The sequence below is a fragment of the Aureobasidium pullulans genome, assembly GCF_000721785.1.
Source record: "Aureobasidium pullulans EXF-150 unplaced genomic scaffold scaffold_22, whole genome shotgun sequence".
Taxonomy (NCBI): Eukaryota; Fungi; Ascomycota; class Dothideomycetes; order Dothideales; family Saccotheciaceae; genus Aureobasidium; species Aureobasidium pullulans.
Window position 1 is genome coordinate 368037 of NW_021941042.1, and position 17022 is coordinate 385058.

The 17022-nt window shown below is 51.7% G+C and overlaps 7 protein-coding genes across 7 annotated transcripts; 5 read left to right on the plus strand and 2 right to left on the minus strand.

The window, feature by feature from the left end:
- Nucleotides 1-304: 304 nt before the first annotated feature.
- On the plus strand, nt 305-1242 carry M438DRAFT_348565 (uncharacterized protein). The gene has a single exon (XM_029906171.1). It carries the CDS (start codon nt 533-535, stop codon nt 959-961), a length of 429 nt encoding a protein of 142 aa, XP_029757111.1. The 5' UTR covers nt 305-532; the 3' UTR covers nt 962-1242.
- Nucleotides 1243-1947: 705 nt separating this feature from the next.
- Nucleotides 1948-3610, plus strand: M438DRAFT_280821 (chlorogenic acid esterase precursor; the record flags this gene model as incomplete). The annotated part of the gene is made up of 4 exons (XM_029901192.1): nt 1948-2432; nt 2482-2562; nt 2612-3026; nt 3098-3610. The coding sequence occupies 4 exons, from the start codon at nt 1948-1950 to the stop codon at nt 3608-3610; spliced, it is 1494 nt and encodes a 497-aa protein (XP_029757112.1).
- Nucleotides 3611-5335: 1725 nt separating this feature from the next.
- On the plus strand, nt 5336-6525 carry M438DRAFT_280913 (uncharacterized protein; the record flags this gene model as incomplete). The annotated part of the gene is made up of 2 exons (XM_029901196.1): nt 5336-5771; nt 5822-6525. The coding sequence occupies 2 exons, from the start codon at nt 5336-5338 to the stop codon at nt 6523-6525; spliced, it is 1140 nt and encodes a 379-aa protein (XP_029757113.1).
- A 1311-nt stretch (nt 6526-7836) lies between these two features.
- Nucleotides 7837-9399, plus strand: M438DRAFT_377241 (carboxylesterase; the record flags this gene model as incomplete). Its single annotated transcript, XM_029908719.1, has 3 exons — nt 7837-8427; nt 8461-8710; nt 8795-9399. 3 exons carry the CDS (start codon nt 7837-7839, stop codon nt 9397-9399), a joined length of 1446 nt encoding a protein of 481 aa, XP_029757114.1.
- A 186-nt stretch (nt 9400-9585) lies between these two features.
- Nucleotides 9586-10709, minus strand: M438DRAFT_348571 (short chain dehydrogenase/ reductase-like protein). The gene is made up of 3 exons (XM_029906172.1): nt 10128-10709; nt 9858-10063; nt 9586-9792 (listed from the first exon to the last, which is right to left on the minus strand). Exons 1-3 carry the CDS (start codon nt 10650-10652, stop codon nt 9594-9596), a joined length of 930 nt encoding a protein of 309 aa, XP_029757115.1. The 5' UTR covers nt 10653-10709; the 3' UTR covers nt 9586-9593.
- Nucleotides 10710-10913: 204 nt separating this feature from the next.
- Nucleotides 10914-12484, plus strand: M438DRAFT_368372 (uncharacterized protein; the record flags this gene model as incomplete). The annotated part of the gene is made up of 3 exons (XM_029908040.1): nt 10914-11365; nt 11422-12032; nt 12128-12484. The coding sequence occupies 3 exons, from the start codon at nt 10914-10916 to the stop codon at nt 12478-12480; spliced, it is 1416 nt and encodes a 471-aa protein (XP_029757116.1). The 3' UTR covers nt 12481-12484.
- Nucleotides 12485-12724: 240 nt separating this feature from the next.
- M438DRAFT_325612 (general substrate transporter) lies at nt 12725-14471 on the minus strand (the record flags this gene model as incomplete). The annotated part of the gene is made up of 5 exons (XM_029903096.1): nt 12725-12961; nt 13020-13180; nt 13255-13778; nt 13830-14348; nt 14398-14471. 5 exons carry the CDS (start codon nt 14469-14471, stop codon nt 12725-12727), a joined length of 1515 nt encoding a protein of 504 aa, XP_029757117.1.
- Between the last annotated feature and the right edge of the window lie 2551 nt (nt 14472-17022).

The following is a 17022-nucleotide window of genomic DNA, read 5'->3' on the forward strand; positions in this document are numbered from 1 at the left end:
GATATCTAATCCACACTCATCACCTCCGCCTGCCCTGAATACACACAATCAACACCTTACAAATATGGTTCCTTCTCTTTCCCTTGTACTTGCGCTGCATGCCGCAGCTGCAATGGCTTCGCCTCTCGTGCTTCGTGCTGAAAGCGCTGCATCTGCAGTGCTTCCTGAAGACGTCATGGTCTTGAATAAGAACGGTGCAAGTAAGTCCTGGCCGTCAAAGAAAACAACTCGAAGAGATTCCTGACCACTCGAGTGATTCAGTCGAAACCATCAAGCAGAGTGATTGGCTATCCACGCTTGAGGCTGCTGGAATCCTTCTCGAGAAGCCTGCGGTCGATGAAGCCTTTCTCAATGCCACAGATCTGTCTGCCGACATCTTCAAGTCCAATGAGACTCTGACCAAGCGTCAAGCAAGCTGTGACGGCACTTTTGCTGTTGTCACAGACACCACGCAGCGTTTCGTCGACTGGGACGTTCAAATGTCCCCTGTGGTATGCGCTGTTGGCGACATGGACATTAATGTCATGAAAGGATGTCAGTATACCTATGCCTCGAGCTGAAGATTGTCCATCTGACTAGTGTTTGCATAGACACTGTTGCCAATGCAGTCACCATTACTGGAAGCGGTAGTCCCACACTCATTGCCGACAGACTGACGGCACAGTTTGGTGTCCAGTTCAGTCGTACTTGGACGACACAGAGCTCGATCACTACCAAAGGAACTGTCAAGGACGGCAACTGCGGCGTGATGATCACCAGACCTCTCGTCACTCGTCGCTATGGTCGTACCATGCAGGGCTGTCCGGGAAGCTATAAGCAAGTCGGTACCTGGATGGCCGATGACCATGGCGAGGGCAGTTATGCTGGTATTGATTGGATTTCCGGTGCCATCTCCATGTGCAGCAAGAAACAGGGCGCCCCTCCTCTCACTCGTTGCGAAGGAGCAGGAGAATTCGTTTAGACGGAGTGCTCCTGATGAAATGCGCTGGTTGTCGTGAGACGCAAAGGCTGGAAGGGGGCTGACGGAACAATATGGTAGACCGAGTCGAAGGTGTGAGAGATTGTGAGTATGGAGGCTTGGTAATTGTTGACGACATGCAGACGGTTGCGCGGCGCCTTTATCAGGAATGAATTGAATAGAGTTGCTGTTTTAATCAGAAAGTCAACTTCCTGTTAGTGGTCTCATCCAGTACTGTTCCCGAGCACGCAGATATCTCTTTTACATATTTAGCACAGGAGTCGCGCCGGCGACGGACTTTGTCGCAGCAAAATCAAGATGAGACGCGATGGGCGTGCGAGCTGGGGAGGTGCGACCTCGGAGGATATTTGACGTCATTTCCGTCAAACGCCGACGAAGTTTCCTGTTGCGTCGACAACTTTTCGCAGATCTGCAGCTCTTCACAACACCAAAAACACGAACGAGCTTCGGAACCACATGTTCTGTACCCGTACACTTTGATATCCTCTCAAATCTCCACTGAACATGTGTAATTTACACCGTAGTAACCTACTCGCAAGCCAGCAATGACAAGCACAAGAGTCTGGTGCACGTCGCGATTTCGCAAGGCACATGAGCTGTTCAACTCCTACTTGGTCCGGTACGCGTCTCTTCAACATCTTGTTTCTACAGTGGTCGGCCCGCGCTGCATCAATCGGGGCGGACTGCACCGATGTTCGAGTCCGTGGGGTCTCCATGGGGTGCTGATCTGCGTGGTGCCTTGCCGACATGCCTGCCGTATAAAAGTTTGCGGGGTCACCTCGACGGTCTGCAAGCCTTCAACGACTATCTTCAGGACTTCGGTTACCATTCTTGCTTCCCGGAAATGACCTCGGTCATCATGTAGTGAAAGGTATATGAACCATCCTGACTCTTGCAAGCATGGAAACCTCACCAAGCAACCTTTCTCAAACAACACAATGTTCTTCCAAGGTCTTGCCGTTTCCGGCATGTGCCTCACTCATCTCGCTTCTGCGGCCTCGACTGATGGCTTGACTGTCAATACCACCAGTGGTCAATTGCAAGGATTTGTCAACCAGACTGCCCCTGATGTCCGTCAATTCCTCGGCATACCATATGCCCAACCCCCAGTTGGACCTCTACGATTTGCTCCACCGCAAGATCCTGTCTCGAGCCAACAGCTCATCAACGCCACCACCCTTCCGAATTCCTGCATGCAGCAGTTCTCGAATGGCTCAACCATCTATACCGCTTATGAGCGTGAGTTCTTGATCAGTGGAGGACAATCGGAAGACTGTCTCTACCTTTCCATCTGGACTCCCTCGTTGAAAGGCATTGATGCAAAAGGCTCGCCTCTTCCTGTCTTCCTCTACATCCCTGGTGGCGGTTTCACAAGTGGAGGTCAGAACTCGATGTACAAGATTCCGGACAAGTGGGTTCAGAGAACGCAATCGCACATTGTGGTCATCATGAAGTAAGCTACTCCGTCGATCAGGCTCATCACAGTAACTGATGCTATACAGCTATCGAGTAAACGTTTTCGGCTTCCCAAACGCGGCGGCTTTGTCTCACCAGAATCCTGGACTGCTTGATCAACGCAAGGCGTGAGTATGCGGCTTTCCGCGCGACTCAACTTCTGCTTACCCCCAGTAGTGTAGAATGGACCTCCAAGAACATCGCTCAGTTCGGTGGTGACCCCGACAGAATCACGCTCTGGGGCCAGTCTGCTGGTGGTGCAAGTGTTGCCAACTACCCTTATGCCTTTGCGGACGATCCGATTGTTGCTAGCCTCATTGCGGACTCAGGTGCTACTGGAATCATCGCCAAGTCTGACCCAACGCACTCCAACTTCACATCTCTGGCCGGACTTGTTGGTTGCAGCAACTTGAATGCATCGGCCGAGCTTGCCTGTGTTCGCAACGTCAATGCCACGACGTTGGAAAGTGCACTGTCAAACTATGTCATTAGCAAAGAGACGCCTGCGATCTCTTTCACGCCTTCGGACGACAACATTACAGTATTTACCAACTACACAGATCGCCTTGTTCATGGTCACCTTGCTCAGCTGGTGAGTCAATCTCTCCAACGTTTCCTTGGTTGTAGCAATGTTTGAACAATATACTGACAAGACATGTACAGCCACTCATCACCGGCTCAAACACGAACGAAGGCGCAGGTTTCGTGCCCTTCACACCATCTGGCCCTGGCAACGCGACTCTTGTCAACACGACTCTCTCCATCATCGCTTGTCCAGTAGCCCGAGACGTAGCCCGTCGCGACCTGGACTCAACAAAATACCCTACCTATCGTTACCTCTACACCGGAAACTTCAGCAACATCTCTCCGGTTTCTTGGTTCGGTGCCTTCCACAGTGCAGAGCTGCCTCTGTTGTTCGGCACCCATGACGAATATGGCCCTGGCAACTCGACCAGCTTCGAATACTCTGTCAGCCAGACAATGGAGGCTTTGTGGTTAAGCTTTGCAGAGAATCCTGCTGCCGGTCCGAAGAGGTTCAACACTTCCGATGGTGGATATTTCGCTTGGCCTCAGTTCAAACAAAATGCGAGTGATCTTGTTGTGTTTCCTGAAGGAGGCAAGACTTTGCAACTGGCGACCGCTGGTCCAAGGGTGGACGACTTCTGTGGCCTTTAATGCATTGAGAGCGACTTGCAAGTCGTGCTGTCCGGATGAAAGTCCAAAGACGACCTTGTGAGTGCATCTGAGCAATTAGCATCGCTACATAGCAATTAGTCCCAACCCGAACTGGCTTCCAATCGTTGAGTGCTTTGTGAACCGATAAAGTGGTCCCTATGAAAACTTGTGTGATATGCCCGGAGATCTTGCCAGCATCGCGGTTTCGGGATCCAACGATCACAAAAACGAGAAACCGATGAGCATCATCAATAGCACAGCTTGCAGGGACGCAAGTCGTCCAATGTACACCTGTTTCAGAGAATTCTGCATTACTTTTTGTCACAAACAGCCTGTGGAAACCACCCGATCTTTGCAATACCGCGATGTCAGTACTAGTAAGGATCATTGACCAGGGTCTTGCTCACGGCGAAAAGCCTGAGTCGATTGTTTTACGAAGAGTCGGTGCACGACAATTGGCCAAACATACGGTGAACTGTATATCCACCGACCGAGTAGATCCGGAGCGGTGCGAGATGGCAAGGTTGAAGACATGAGACCTGCTGCTGATCTCAAACTCGAAGGAAGGAACACCTCTGCACATCCTTCCTTCTTGAGACCTGCCGCTTCGGCTTCATGCTGCCGAAGGCCGAGTACGAGAGTATACGAGTGATACCGCACATGTCATTCTTGTTGCGATCTCGATTTCCTGTTCCTCCAACGACTTGTCTTGCTTTATCTCACCTCATCATCACCAGCTTTCCGCTCTGCAGGACTTGTCCTTCCCGTCGTCGGTACTTTGAACAAGCGGCTTCCACACCTGGGTGCGTGTCGCGTGGCAGAATCCAACGATGTCTCTGCAATCTCGGCATGCGACGACGGTTGTTGCGGCCGAACAGGTTCGAACCGTTTCCAACGTCCTGTAGTTTTTCAGTATGCGGTTTCACCCAGCACAGTCTTGGTCAGCAACGTTCACGCTGAATCTGGACGGTCGAGTTCTCAGAATTGCATCGTGTCACCTTGGTCAGATGCTGGAAGAGGCTCGCGCACACAACCCGTGATTATATCTCATGAGTGATATAGGAAAAGACAAGTCGCAGTATGAGAAGCACTCTTCCAGGATCGGTATACAGGTAAGAAAGATGGACGCGACAGTTGAAGGCTCTCTGCTGGTCAATATGGCAGGGCTAGCCAATAGTCTTTCTCTCCCAATTCGTCCCTAATGTCTCACAACCCTTGACATCCTTCTACACTCTGATTGAAATCCACTTTTACCACCGAGTCTGTCCTCGGCTCCTTCGACGAAAGCTAGTTTCCTTTGCTTTTTTGTCGCAACTTGAGGCCATGTTGCTCACCTGAACAGAACCTTCTTCGCTTGTTCTCTGCTGGCCTCGGCTGCGAAACCGCTAAGCCACTGCTCTGACCCTCGTCTTCAGCTTCCTGACATCAGCATACCAGTCGATACCCACTTTGCTGGAGGAGGGATTTGCGAATGTGGCTTGAGCCACGTACATACCCTTGAACCAGATATTGGGGTTGGTTTGGGGTCGTACCAAACACATATACCTGGTCTAGGCACCCCGGGGCCAGACCTGTCATCCATCCTCTTCTGTTCCGTCTCTTCAATCCACAAATCATTCATCGGTCCAGATCACACTCCTCACATATAAACGGCGGATATCCTTACTGTCGTCCAAAGGCTTGGCCTGGCCTTGTTGATGTCTGATACCATCATCACTTCGCAACATGCATGTCCTGGAAGGTTTCTTGTCTCGCGACATCTCGCACCATAGCCCGGAATACTTGGCCGAAGATGTCTCGTCACGGATCCTGACTGTGACGGGTTTCTTTTGTTTCTTCTCGATCGTCATCGTGTCACTGCGACTTTATGCTCGAGCATTCATGGTGCGGCGACTCGGCTGGGAAGACCTATCAATCCTTGTTACTGCGCTTTTTGTCCTTGGTTGCTGGATCTGCTTTATCTTCGAGAAGAAGTCTGGAGTTCTCGGTCGTCACATCGCCGTGGTCTCGATACCGCAGTATGAAAACTTCTTGCTGTGGACATTCCCTCACCAACTTTTTCTCATGCTCGGAGTTTGCACATTCAAGTGTAGTGTCGCATTCTTCCTCATCCGTGTTGGTCGGAGTAGGTGGGCTCGAAGGGCTCTGTATGGCTTGATGAGTAAGTCGTGGACATGATGTGTGACTTCTAACAATTGCTGACCGACACAGTTTTCATGACAATCTGTACACTGGTGTACGCCTCTACTCTGTTTTGGTCCTGCATTCCGCTAAGGGCCAACTGGCACCTCGACGAGCAGAAGGACGCAAAGATGATCTCGACCAAAGTCTGGAGAGGCCTCGCACTTTGGAATAGCGTAATAAACATGACGACGGACGGCATCCTCGCACTCTGGCCCATCCCGATTGTCTACAGGATGAAAGTGTCTCTTGTCAAGAAGATCTTGCTGGGCGCGGCGCTGAGCCTGGGGTGGTTGGCCGTCGTCTGCGGAGGTATGAAGACGTATGCCATGTGGGTGTACTTCACTGCCGAGGACAAGTACTTTGAAGACAACTACTTCATCTGGAGTTTCTTGGAACTGAGCGTGGGCACCATTGCGGCGTCTTTCCCCTTGTTGCAACCATTTGTTCACAAGATCCGGCGTTCCACCTCTTCAAACGATGACAGTGGAAAAGTGGTCATGTTGCCGCTGGCACTGGGGCCAATCGAGCCACCACGAGCGGTGATTCGTAGGCCTGTGATCACATGGACAGGCATGGGCTTCACATCGATCGACGGCGAGGAAGAGATAAAATGGGATGGACCAGCAAGGAGCGGATCGAGTACACGGGTAGACATGGAAAGGTCGGATAGCGGGACGATATTTGTAGGATACGAGGGGTCGAAAGCATTTGTTTCTAGAGCGACTGTATAGATAAGCGGCATTGAACGAATGTAATGATCAACCAAGCAGACAGAACTAGATGGGAGAGATGCGCTGCTGTAACTCTCAATTCCGGACGGTGGGAGCCCACCCTGCTCAGTAACTCAACGCAAGACGAGTATGGAGGTGCGACAATATTCTCGAACGAATGCGACCATGAGCGTAAATGGCAAGAGCAGGTTGGAGCTCCTTCCTTCTTGTCGACGGGTCAGGCGGAATTGGCCGACTATCTGCCGCGAGGTCGGCTTTCTTTCGCGCGGCGTCCCGCGGTGCTTCCTTTCCAAGTCAACAATTCGCCAACTCACGAGATTGAGAAACGACTCAGCACTCGCCAGTAGAACATCTCGCACTGGAAATCGATACAGCATCATATCCCCTCCGAAGGCGCCGTCCGCCCGCCCGCATGCATGCCGAACCTCGGACCCGACAATCGCACACGCATCCTACAAAGCACACGCAGCGCAAGCACAATTCTCCGTCTCAGAAGCTATTCGCCAGTACTCGTACCCTGAACGCTATCCGAAGGCTCAAAACTTGGGTCATTGCTCTGCCTCCACAAGCGCAATCAAGGCACAAAGCTTTCGGTTCTCACATGTCGCCCTGTCGCATCACAAAAGAGGAGGAAACAAGAAAGAGACGGAATTGAACACATACCAAAGTCCTGAGTCTAGGGTGGAGTCTTGAGCAACTGTGTGCGCCCACAACCAGATGCGTCTTCAACAGACGGATCGTCGGACCTGGGCCCAGCATGAGCGCACAAGCAAGCAACAAGAGACACTAGCAGATGGGCGAAGAACCACTGTCGCCGACAGCAATGTCAGTCCGAGGTCGATCCTCGGAGCATGAAGTTCTTGCGCGTCAGGCTTCCACCGTAGACAAGCTTCTTGTTCAGACCCAAGGTTCAGGCGCTCTGACCAAACCGGGTTGACTTCTGAAGAGGCGCTGCCGTACAGATCAAGGTAGGCCAAAGCATTGTGAGCAAGTCCGCAGCTGCGACACAATCAGCGAATAGACTGTTTATCTGTGCTTGTCTCTCGTCGCCATGCTGAACCTTTCTTCTCGCCGCCAGTCATGGTAGGTCAAAGACATCTCGCTTAAGCAATCTATTCCATACGCTATACAGCATCCTTGTTCTTGTGTCATTGTGCAGAAAATGGTCGATCTTCACCCGCAATCGCACAGCCTCAGTCGTCTTCTCTTCTAATTCATGTAGGTCCTGCCGGCGCTCGTTCGTCCTGCGTCCCTCGCCCTTGGCCATAGCCGCCTTACAGCCTCGAAACTGCCATTGCTTCGCGAGCAACCATGACGGCCTTCAATCTCTTCCGTCTCTGTACAACACTCCTCTCGCTGCTTCTTGTCGATGCACACCGCCATGAGAAGCAGCTCGTCGGTGCCACGGTCAACACCACCAGCGGTCTCATCGTTGGCCATGCTTCCTACAACCGATCCCAAGTCTCCGAATACCTTGGCATACCTTATGCCCAGCCACCCTTGGGCTCGCTTCGTTTCGCCGCACCCAAGAAGTTCAAGTCTACACAACTCCTCAACGCGTCCGCCTCCTCTCCAGATTGTCCGGCAAACATTGGTCCACCGTCAACTTATCCTGGCTTGACCACTACTGGCCGTCGGGTGTACATGAACTTCGTCGATCAAGTCAACAACTCTCAGAGCGAAGATTGCTTGACCCTCAACATCTGGACCAAAGCTTCCAGCAACTCGAGCTCGAAGCCAGTACTGCTGTGGATTCATGGTGGCAGGTACACTATTCCTGGTTCAAACAGTCTGTTCTATCGAGGCGAATATCTTGCCGATCAGGAAGATGTCATCATTGTCACCATCAACCAGCGCGTCAACATCTTCGGCTATCCAGGAGCGCCCGGTGAGACTCAAAACGTCGGTCTCCTCGACCACCGCATGGCCATCTAGTGGGTTCGCGACAACATCAAGGGCTTCGGAGGCGATCCGCACCGCATCACCATCTTCGGCCAGAGCGCCGGTGGTTCTGCTGTCGACTTCTACTCCTATGCATGGAAGAAGGATCCCATTGTCGCTGGACTGGTTTCGCAATCTGGAACGGCCCTCAGCTTCGCTCTCAACACGCCCGACATGTCTGCCAAGTATTGGTATACGGCCGCATCTTTTCTCGGTTGCGGCAGCTCTGGCGATGTGATGTCTTGTATGCGCAGCAGAAACACCTCCGAGATCCTGAAAGCTATTGCAAAAGTGCCGTAAGAGCCAACAACAACCCTGTACCAACCAGTCTTCCATCCCACTGTCGACAATAACACTGTCTTTCCAGACTACGCTTCCCTCTCTGCCAAGGGAGAGTTTGCAAACATACCATACCTTGCCGGCAACACCGACTATGAAGCAGGCTTCTACAAGCTCGCTGCTTGGGCGACGAACAGAACATTGACATCTGCGCAATGGGTAGACTTCATTCTTGCTGGCTTCACCTGCCCAACGGGTACAGAAACTGCAAATCGAGCAAAGTACGGTGTCCCTTCCTGGCGCTACCGTAATTTCGGAGAGTGGGACAATCTGCGATTGTATCCTGATAGCAGAGCTTATCATGGTACGGACATCACTATGATCTTCGGTACTGCTGAGGATGTCAGCGGCGTGCCCAACTCACCTGCTGAAAACGAAGTGTCACGGTACATGATGAGAGCTTGGGCTGCATTTGCTCGTGATCCTTCGCAAGGACTGAGTGAAATTGGCTGGCCAGAGTATAGCTCTGACAAGCCGACTCTGGCGAGACTTGCATACAACAATCAGACTGCACCCTCCTTCGTTGACCCGTCGATGTATGATGCGGAATGTCTTGCGATGAATGATCCAAGTCTTGCTAAAGGTGCCTTTTGATTGCATGCATAGCCCGCGGCACGATTCGAAGAGGCAGCTTGGCAAGTGTCTGATTCACTGATACGTCGGTGAGATGCGAACAGACGACAAAATAACAAGAGAGTGTCAGAAAGGTCAATCAACATGAGTTCATTCGTAAGATACATTATGACATTTCCTAACATGATCATTCGAAAGCATCAAGCTCCGCCAATTTAACCTTGCATCTCAATACCACCAGTGCCGTGGATGCACTCGCCAGTGAAGTACGATCCAAGGGGCGAGGCCAACTGGATGTAGGCAGTGGCAATCTCGATGGGCATACCGGTTCTGTTCATGGGAGCCATGCCCACGCCGACGTTCTTCATGCCTTCAGCGGGCACGTTGGCAGTGGCGGGTTGGAGAGGAGTCCAGCTTGAGAACAATGTCAGCGGCTTGGACTGGAAGGAGGGGAGTGAGGAGAGGTGATGGGAACTTACATAATTCCGGGTGCGACTGCGTTGACTCTGATACCTCTTGGAGCTTGCTGCTTTGCGAGTGCACGAGTGAAGGTGACGATGGCACCCTTGGTCGAGCTGTAGTCGATCTTGGAGGCGTCGCCCATGTATGCGAGAACGGAGGCGGAGTTGACAATGTTGTCGCCACGCTTCATGTGCTGGAGAGCGTACTTGCTCAAGGCCATCATCTATGAAAGAGGAACGAACGTCAGCGTTTGTCTCCTTATCTTCATCTGCACATCAATTGCATACCTGGATGATGTTGGTCTGGAAGGTCTTGGTGACGACTGAAATGTCAATCTCTCTGTGGTCCTCGCATGACTCCTGCATGGAAGCGTTGTTGACGAGGACGTTGAGCTTGCCGAACACCTTGATGTGCTCGTCGATGGCGGCCTTGCAGTTCGACTCCTCCTTGAGATCGTACTGCATGCCGTGACCCTTGCGTCCAGCCTTCTCAATCTGCTTGATGGTGTATTGAGCATCCTCTTCTTCCTCGGGCAGGTAAAGAATGGACACGTCTGCGCCTTCTCTTGCCATGAGGATGGCGACGGAGCGGCCGATACCGCTGTCACCGCCGGTGATCAGGACGGCCTTGTCTTGCAAGAGACCTCTGCCTTCGTACTCCTTGAGGTAAGGCTTGCCGTTATCGTCCCAGTACTCGAGTTGTGTCCAGTTGGCCTGCTCTTTCATGTCTTTGTCAAGACCGGGACCACCTTGCTGGTCTTGTGCGGAGATTTGCCATGTGTAGGCGGTAACGGGACCCTCTTGTTGCGACATTGTAATTGATTGGTGTGTGGTTCGAAGATTTCGAAGACGTGTATAGGAGGAAGAGGATGAGCAGATGGGGCGATAAAAGCACACAAGTAGGTGCAGAGTGGATGCCAAAATTGGCAATACGTCAATAATAATCTGACAACAATCTGACATCACTGCTGGGGCTCAAGCTGTCATTGCGGGGCAGAAAGGAAACTTTTCCCGGCGGCTCCGGCCAACGTTCTTGTTCGCAACATACCACGTACTCGATTGGCACACACACTCATGCGCTCCCCTATCTTCGATGAGATCCGTGATCAATTGATCAGCGATCACAATCCTGCCCGTGATGGACGCGAAATGGATTACGAGCGATGCGCTGCCCTGCACAATGCGATCGTGAAATACGGCTGGACCGCAAGCGGACGATTGCTAGAAGACTTGCCGACAACCACTTGCTGGCAAGCAGCAGAAGAAGGATGGGAGCAGAACGCTGACCGAATTCACCCATCAATGATCGAGTTTCTCAAACGAGCATACGACACTCAACTTCCTGAGACAGAACCACTCTACAACTTTTGCTCAAGAGAATACAAGTTCTTCTACTTCTTGGATGGCTTGATCGGACCCCGTGGTTACAAAGCTTACAATTTCGAGCACATCGAGGGATTTTCTGGTCAATACATGACACTCTACACACCAAATGATCGTCTGGGCTCTCATGCGTCCGGTTTGATGTGTGCATCATCAGGTTATTCATGAATCGCGACTTGGGACTGACCGCCTCCGATAGTTACAACCAAGAAACGCATGAGTGCATCATCAATTTCACGAACACTCGCTTTGATCCGATCAACAGAGTCCTCCCATGGCAAAGGCTTGAGACGGTTCTGAGTGTATACATTGACATGATCGAGTGTGAGAAAGTCGTCTGCATACACAATGATGTCGAGAATCCTGGCGATTCAAGAATTGTCCATGGTCCGGGTGATGATGAAGTGCAGTGGCTGTCAACCGATGTTCGACCAGACGCGATGTTTGCAGATCCTGCGACTGGAGTCAAGAGGGACGATGGTGCTATGTTCGGGCCTTGGATTGTGCAGCCTTTCACTAAGGACATGCTGGACAAATGTCTACAGACCTGGGAGGCTTTGGTTGATGCCATTGAGAAGAAAATGCCAGAAACTCTGCGGTGCGACAAAGAATTCGAGTATGGTCTGGTAGACGAAGATATGCTCAGGACAGCTGGGATCACTGAGGAGTTCTTTCGACAACTTCTGCTTCGAGCACGAAAACCAAAATTTGCATTCATTGCGCCAGGACTGCGGATGCCGAATTCGGAGGAATTCATGGCGCAGCCGTTCAGAGATGCAAGCGCAGCACAATCAGATCCAGAGGTTCAGAGTAAGATGCCGATTCTTTGTTTAGAGGCAACGACGTCTGTGCAGCGTCTCAGTACTTTCCTTATCCATACAGTAAAGCCGCGACAATACCCACAGGAGTGTACCTGGAAGGCTGGACGCGGGATGACTTGGTGCCATTCACTGATGCTACGCGCCTATTGCTGCCATTCACGATCGGTGGCAACGATACGTGGGCGCAGACAAGCAGTGGCATCGCGATTGAAGATGGGCATGATGAACTCTTCCAAATTGGCCACAATCCATTCGTCCCAGATCACGGGGTGTCGCTGCTTGCGATACTGCAGAACTTTTGCGCTCATGTTGAGACCGGAGATTGGACAATCGATGAGGAAGGCGTCAGCGATCCGATTGAGAAGTTCCGTGAGGCAGAAATAGAGGAGCATTTCGAGAAGTACATTGTGCCCATAGGACCTGGCGAGTTCTGGTGATGCGCGAAATCATTCTGTCGAGTACTTCATTCTTGATAACCATTGATCTAATTGTATTCCTGGATGCTACTGCTTCGACATCCTCAAATCAGCTTCCACGTTCTGCATTGTTGTAGTCCGCGATACTGCTATGGTACAGAGGATGCCCTGGTCTTCCATTCTGGACTTCAATCATTCTTGAACACCGTCCCAATCCCTGTCCACAGTCATGTATGCGACTACGTCTTTGTCCCTTCGCTCACCACTAGGCCTCTTCCATGTGCTGTGTCTCGATAGTCTTGACTTCGTCCCCCTTTGCAATTTCTCTGGCCAATTCGTTGACATAAGAGCTTGGGGCCCACTTGCTGCCCGGGACGAACGTGGGACTGTCGCGGAAAAGTTCGTCCATATCCTCAAGGTTGAGGCCCTTGGTCTCAGGCTGGAAGCACCAGAAGAAGATGGCATTTGTCAGGTTGCAGACAATGAACACGAGATAGAATTTCTGGATGTACGGGGTCAGCAAAGGAGAGCAGGTGAAGTGAATTTGCTTGAGCACTCACCCAGCCAATTGAAGAGATGGCGATAGGAGTCACTTGGCCGATCATCGTGTTGAAAGCAAACGAGGTCATTGCACCCCAAGACACGCCCTTCAGGCGCATCGCTGTACCAAAAAGCTCTGCTGGGATGGCCCAGCTCAAGGGTCCGCTCGTAAGGAAAAAGACTGCAGGAAGTATGCTGTCAGCAAAAGGCTATGAGCGCCAGATACTGAACGCCAGGCATGACGATTCGACTGACCAAAATTGAAGAGCCATGTCATGACGACGAAAGCCCAATGAGCGCTTGTGCTGTTCGATGTCGTTGGGAAGACCTTGATGATAGCTGCATTGATGACGAAGGTCACGCAGAGAAAGATGTGTCCAAATATCTGTAGGGGTCGACGACCGACTCCGTCAATTGTGAGGATACAAACAGTCGTCCCGGCAAAAGCGATGATCGCATTCACAGCTTGAAAGAGCAAAGATCTGCTTGTCGGAATACCAATCTGTGCGAATATCTGAGGCGAGAAATACTGGATTGCGCTGACGCCTGTCATTTGACAACTTGCTTGTATCGCCATGACAAGGATAGTGCGGCGGAGATTAGGCCATCCACGGAAGAGATCAAAGTATCCAATGCTCTTTTGCGACCTTTCTTCGACTATCTGTGACTGGATCAGCTCGAACTCGGCTAAGACGTACGAGTCGCTTGTATCGCCATGTGCATGCAACTGCGCAAGAACTTGGAGTCCTTCGTCAGCCCGATCGTGTGCACAGAGCCATCTGTATCGAGATCAGCAAGACATGGACCCCTGAATAGAAGATATCACCCACCTGGGAGACTCCGGAAAGAACATGATCAAGCCACCCAGGAAAATGGCTGGAACCAATTGACAACCCAGAGGGATGCGCCATTCTCTGCTGTTTCCAGTGTGTGTCCAGGTCATGTAGCAGCCGTAACCGATCCACGTTGCGAAAATCTGACCAAGGGCATTGAAGAGTTGTTGCAAGCTTGTGATCTTGCCTCGGATCTTGCGATGCGCCAATTCGGCTTGATAGATGGGGATGATCATGGTCAAGAAGCCTACGCCGATGCCAGCGATGAGGCGGCCGACATAGAGCATAGCAATGATTACTCCAGCAGTTTGAATGGTACCACCGACAACGAAGATGCAACATGCGAGCAAGATCGTACGCCTTCGGCCTAGAGGATCGGTGTATGATGCAAGGAATGCACCACAGAAACAACCTGCTGTGAAGAGGGCGACAACAGTTCCCGAACGCGAGTCTGCATTTTCTTGAAGGAAGCTGGCTTTGAAGGAGTCTGAAGCTACAACTTCTGCAATCACTCCCCTCGACAGATGTAAGCATAAACCTGCAGTGTAAGAAGGTCTTGACTCACAGATCATAACCAAAGAGAAACGACCCGATGGCTGCGAAACAGCCCACCAAGAATTGATAGATGCTTGATCTCATTGTGCTTGAAATCACAAAGAGGATTGGTACACGTCGTAGCAGATGTGTATGTCGTATACATACGTAGTCACACTATTGCCTATTCTCTTGATCGACTTACTGCCCTTCTGCGGGGTATACATTCACCTGAACTTTCCCCGCCGGTCGCAAGATGAGCATACCGTTATTTCCGGATCTGCATGAGGATCTGCTGTGTCGAGCAAGAGGATATCTCGCAGTTCTCTCCGCAAAGCTTGAAAAAGCTTGTTGTTGAAGGCTAACACGAAGACCGAAGTCCGTATCCTCCAAATGACAGGACACGCTCAGAAATATGCGACACTAGTCTTCCGCGCGTTCGATGCAGGACCGACAATCATGCAGTCATCGGTCGGGTGAAGAGGTCAGATGTGTCCGTACTCAACTCTTGGGTCAGAGAGCAAAGAGCAAAGTGGCTACCAAGCAGAATCTGATGCTACCCCCAATTCGTCAAGGAGGGTAAAGCTCCGACACATATTTGCTAGATGTGCTCGTCATGGCTTATGGAACCAAAAAGCACGAGGTGCGATGTTTATCCGACTGGAACAGTGGGTGGTCTTCGTTAGTTGTCGAATCCAGGGAGCTGGCGTATCCAGAGAACCCGACTCCCGTAAAGCCCTGGGTAAATCGATGTCTATTGCAGCTGGCTACAGCGCCGTGTCACGGTGGGTACGATGTACGAAGAACATTTCTGGGTTCCAAGTGACTTGTTTGTTTAGTCGCCGCTTACCAGGAGGTGGGTACCGGTCCCTCAAACTCACTCTTGTGTTTAGGACGCTTCACAAGCAAGGCTCTCATGATGATTTACTACAACGGAGTCGTGAGATTGTGTCGCGACTATAACAGCGGGTCCTGAGAAATCATGAGGTGTAGAAGCACCTTCACGGTAGCCATATCAGGAGCTAGGTCGAGCGCGGCTAGTTTGTTTTCCTTCTGCATCGCTGTTCTGATCCGACTGCAAACCACTCTAGCGATCGCGGTGTTCTGCTCTTGCTTTGTATTGACTCGCACCTCTTTGTAGCCCGCCAGTCTCGATAGTCGGGCCACAAGCTGTCGCATACTCCGGCGGATGCCCGAAGGACGGGAATGGAACGATCGTGCTTGCGACGGTGAGTATCGCATTTCTCAGCAGAGGAGATCGGAGGAAGTCAGGTCCAGAGCAGAGGCATGCGAGTGAGCGGGCAGAGCATGAAAGGGAGACTGGGAGAGAATCCTAGACGGACTTTGAGGGTTCACGTTGCGGATGCAAAGCCAGCTCGGAGGCTCAGGGGAACGGATTGGTACGAAGGAGAGGTCCTGCAAGGAATCGCATTGGCGAAACTGCGAGAATGTCGGATACTTGAAGCCATTGCGTGCGTACGAATCGATCTGCCAGTGTTGTATGTAGAAGAATAAGAATAACTCGAGGCAGGCGGCCAGACTCGGGGATGTTGTCGCGGGCGTGTCTGTGACGCCATTCGCTCGGCGGGTTGAAGTCGGCCGGCGTTGACGCGACTCCGAAGCGCTGCGACGCTCAAGTTCGCAACTCTCGACCTAACACCACCCAACTCGATCGCGCACCTCGCCGGAGCCCGCAACTTTGTACAGCACGACTCGAAGTCGAAGAAAGAGCAGGATTATGGACAATTGGCCAGGACCAGACACTTCAGCCGCCTGCGCGTGCTCTGCCGGATCGCGATCCCATCCACGTTAGACTCAGGACGAGGCTTCATAATACAACGCGACTCGACACCACCCAATGCTCGCCAGTCAGACCACTACCTGGGGGCGAATCTTTTGCAGGAGCCCTCTTGGAGTTTGCGCCAACCTACCATGCGACGACGGTCCTGGCTCTTGCGTCCTGCACTCGATCCTCTGGCCGCGAATGCAGAGAACCGTCTCTGTTGCCTGACCCGTCAGTCGCTTCGACGCTACACCCCTGGCGCGATTGCTGAGGCGCTCGGCAGCGCTCGACCTCTTTGCCGCCTCGAGGCTTACACCACTGTCCCGATGATCTCCTCCCACACCCTCGTCGTCAAAGTCGAAGACCACCGAACCGAAATGCGCGAGCTCTACAGAACCTTCCGAGGGCTCCGCACTAGCAGCCCATGTACCCGAGGATCGAAGGGGATCGTCGCTGCCGACAGTGTTTATTTCCCCTCCTTAGAACATGCTTGCAGAAACGGTTTAACCAGTTTAAGATGGCGACGATAATAGGGTTCTCCTCCGTGTTCGCTCTTCCCATCTTATATAATGCTCTAATTTATTCTTTCTCTATAGTGTACCCCCTACCTAATATAATCTAGAGAATCTTAGTGAAATGGAACCCAAAAGTAGCTAGCGTCGTCCGAATTAGGCAAGTCTAAGGGTAAGATAGAGCAGTACAGATCTCGACTAAACGCTATATATAATTACTATCTATATAAAACCCCCGTAATCGCGCATCGCGACGCCCGATTACGGCCTTCTAATTCGTCCGACGCTCTAGCGTACGGTCCGCCTCCGTTTCTTACGTAGTACGTCTAATTACGGCCGTTACCTATAATTGCGACGGTCG

Coding starts and splice junctions, on each gene's coding strand:
- M438DRAFT_348565 (XM_029906171.1), top strand. CDS start 533: ATGTCAGTATACCTATGCCTCGAGCTGAAGATTGTCCATCTGACTAGT.
- M438DRAFT_348571 (XM_029906172.1), bottom strand. CDS start 10,652: ATGTCGCAACAAGAGGGTCCCGTTACCGCCTACACATGGCAAATCTCC. Junction 10,064..10,127: donor TCCAGACCAACATCATCCAG/GTATGCAATTGA, acceptor CCTCTTTCATAG/ATGATGGCCTTGAGCAAGTA. Junction 9,793..9,857: donor GCAGTCGCACCCGGAATTAT/GTAAGTTCCCAT, acceptor ATTGTTCTCAAG/CTGGACTCCTCTCCAACCCG.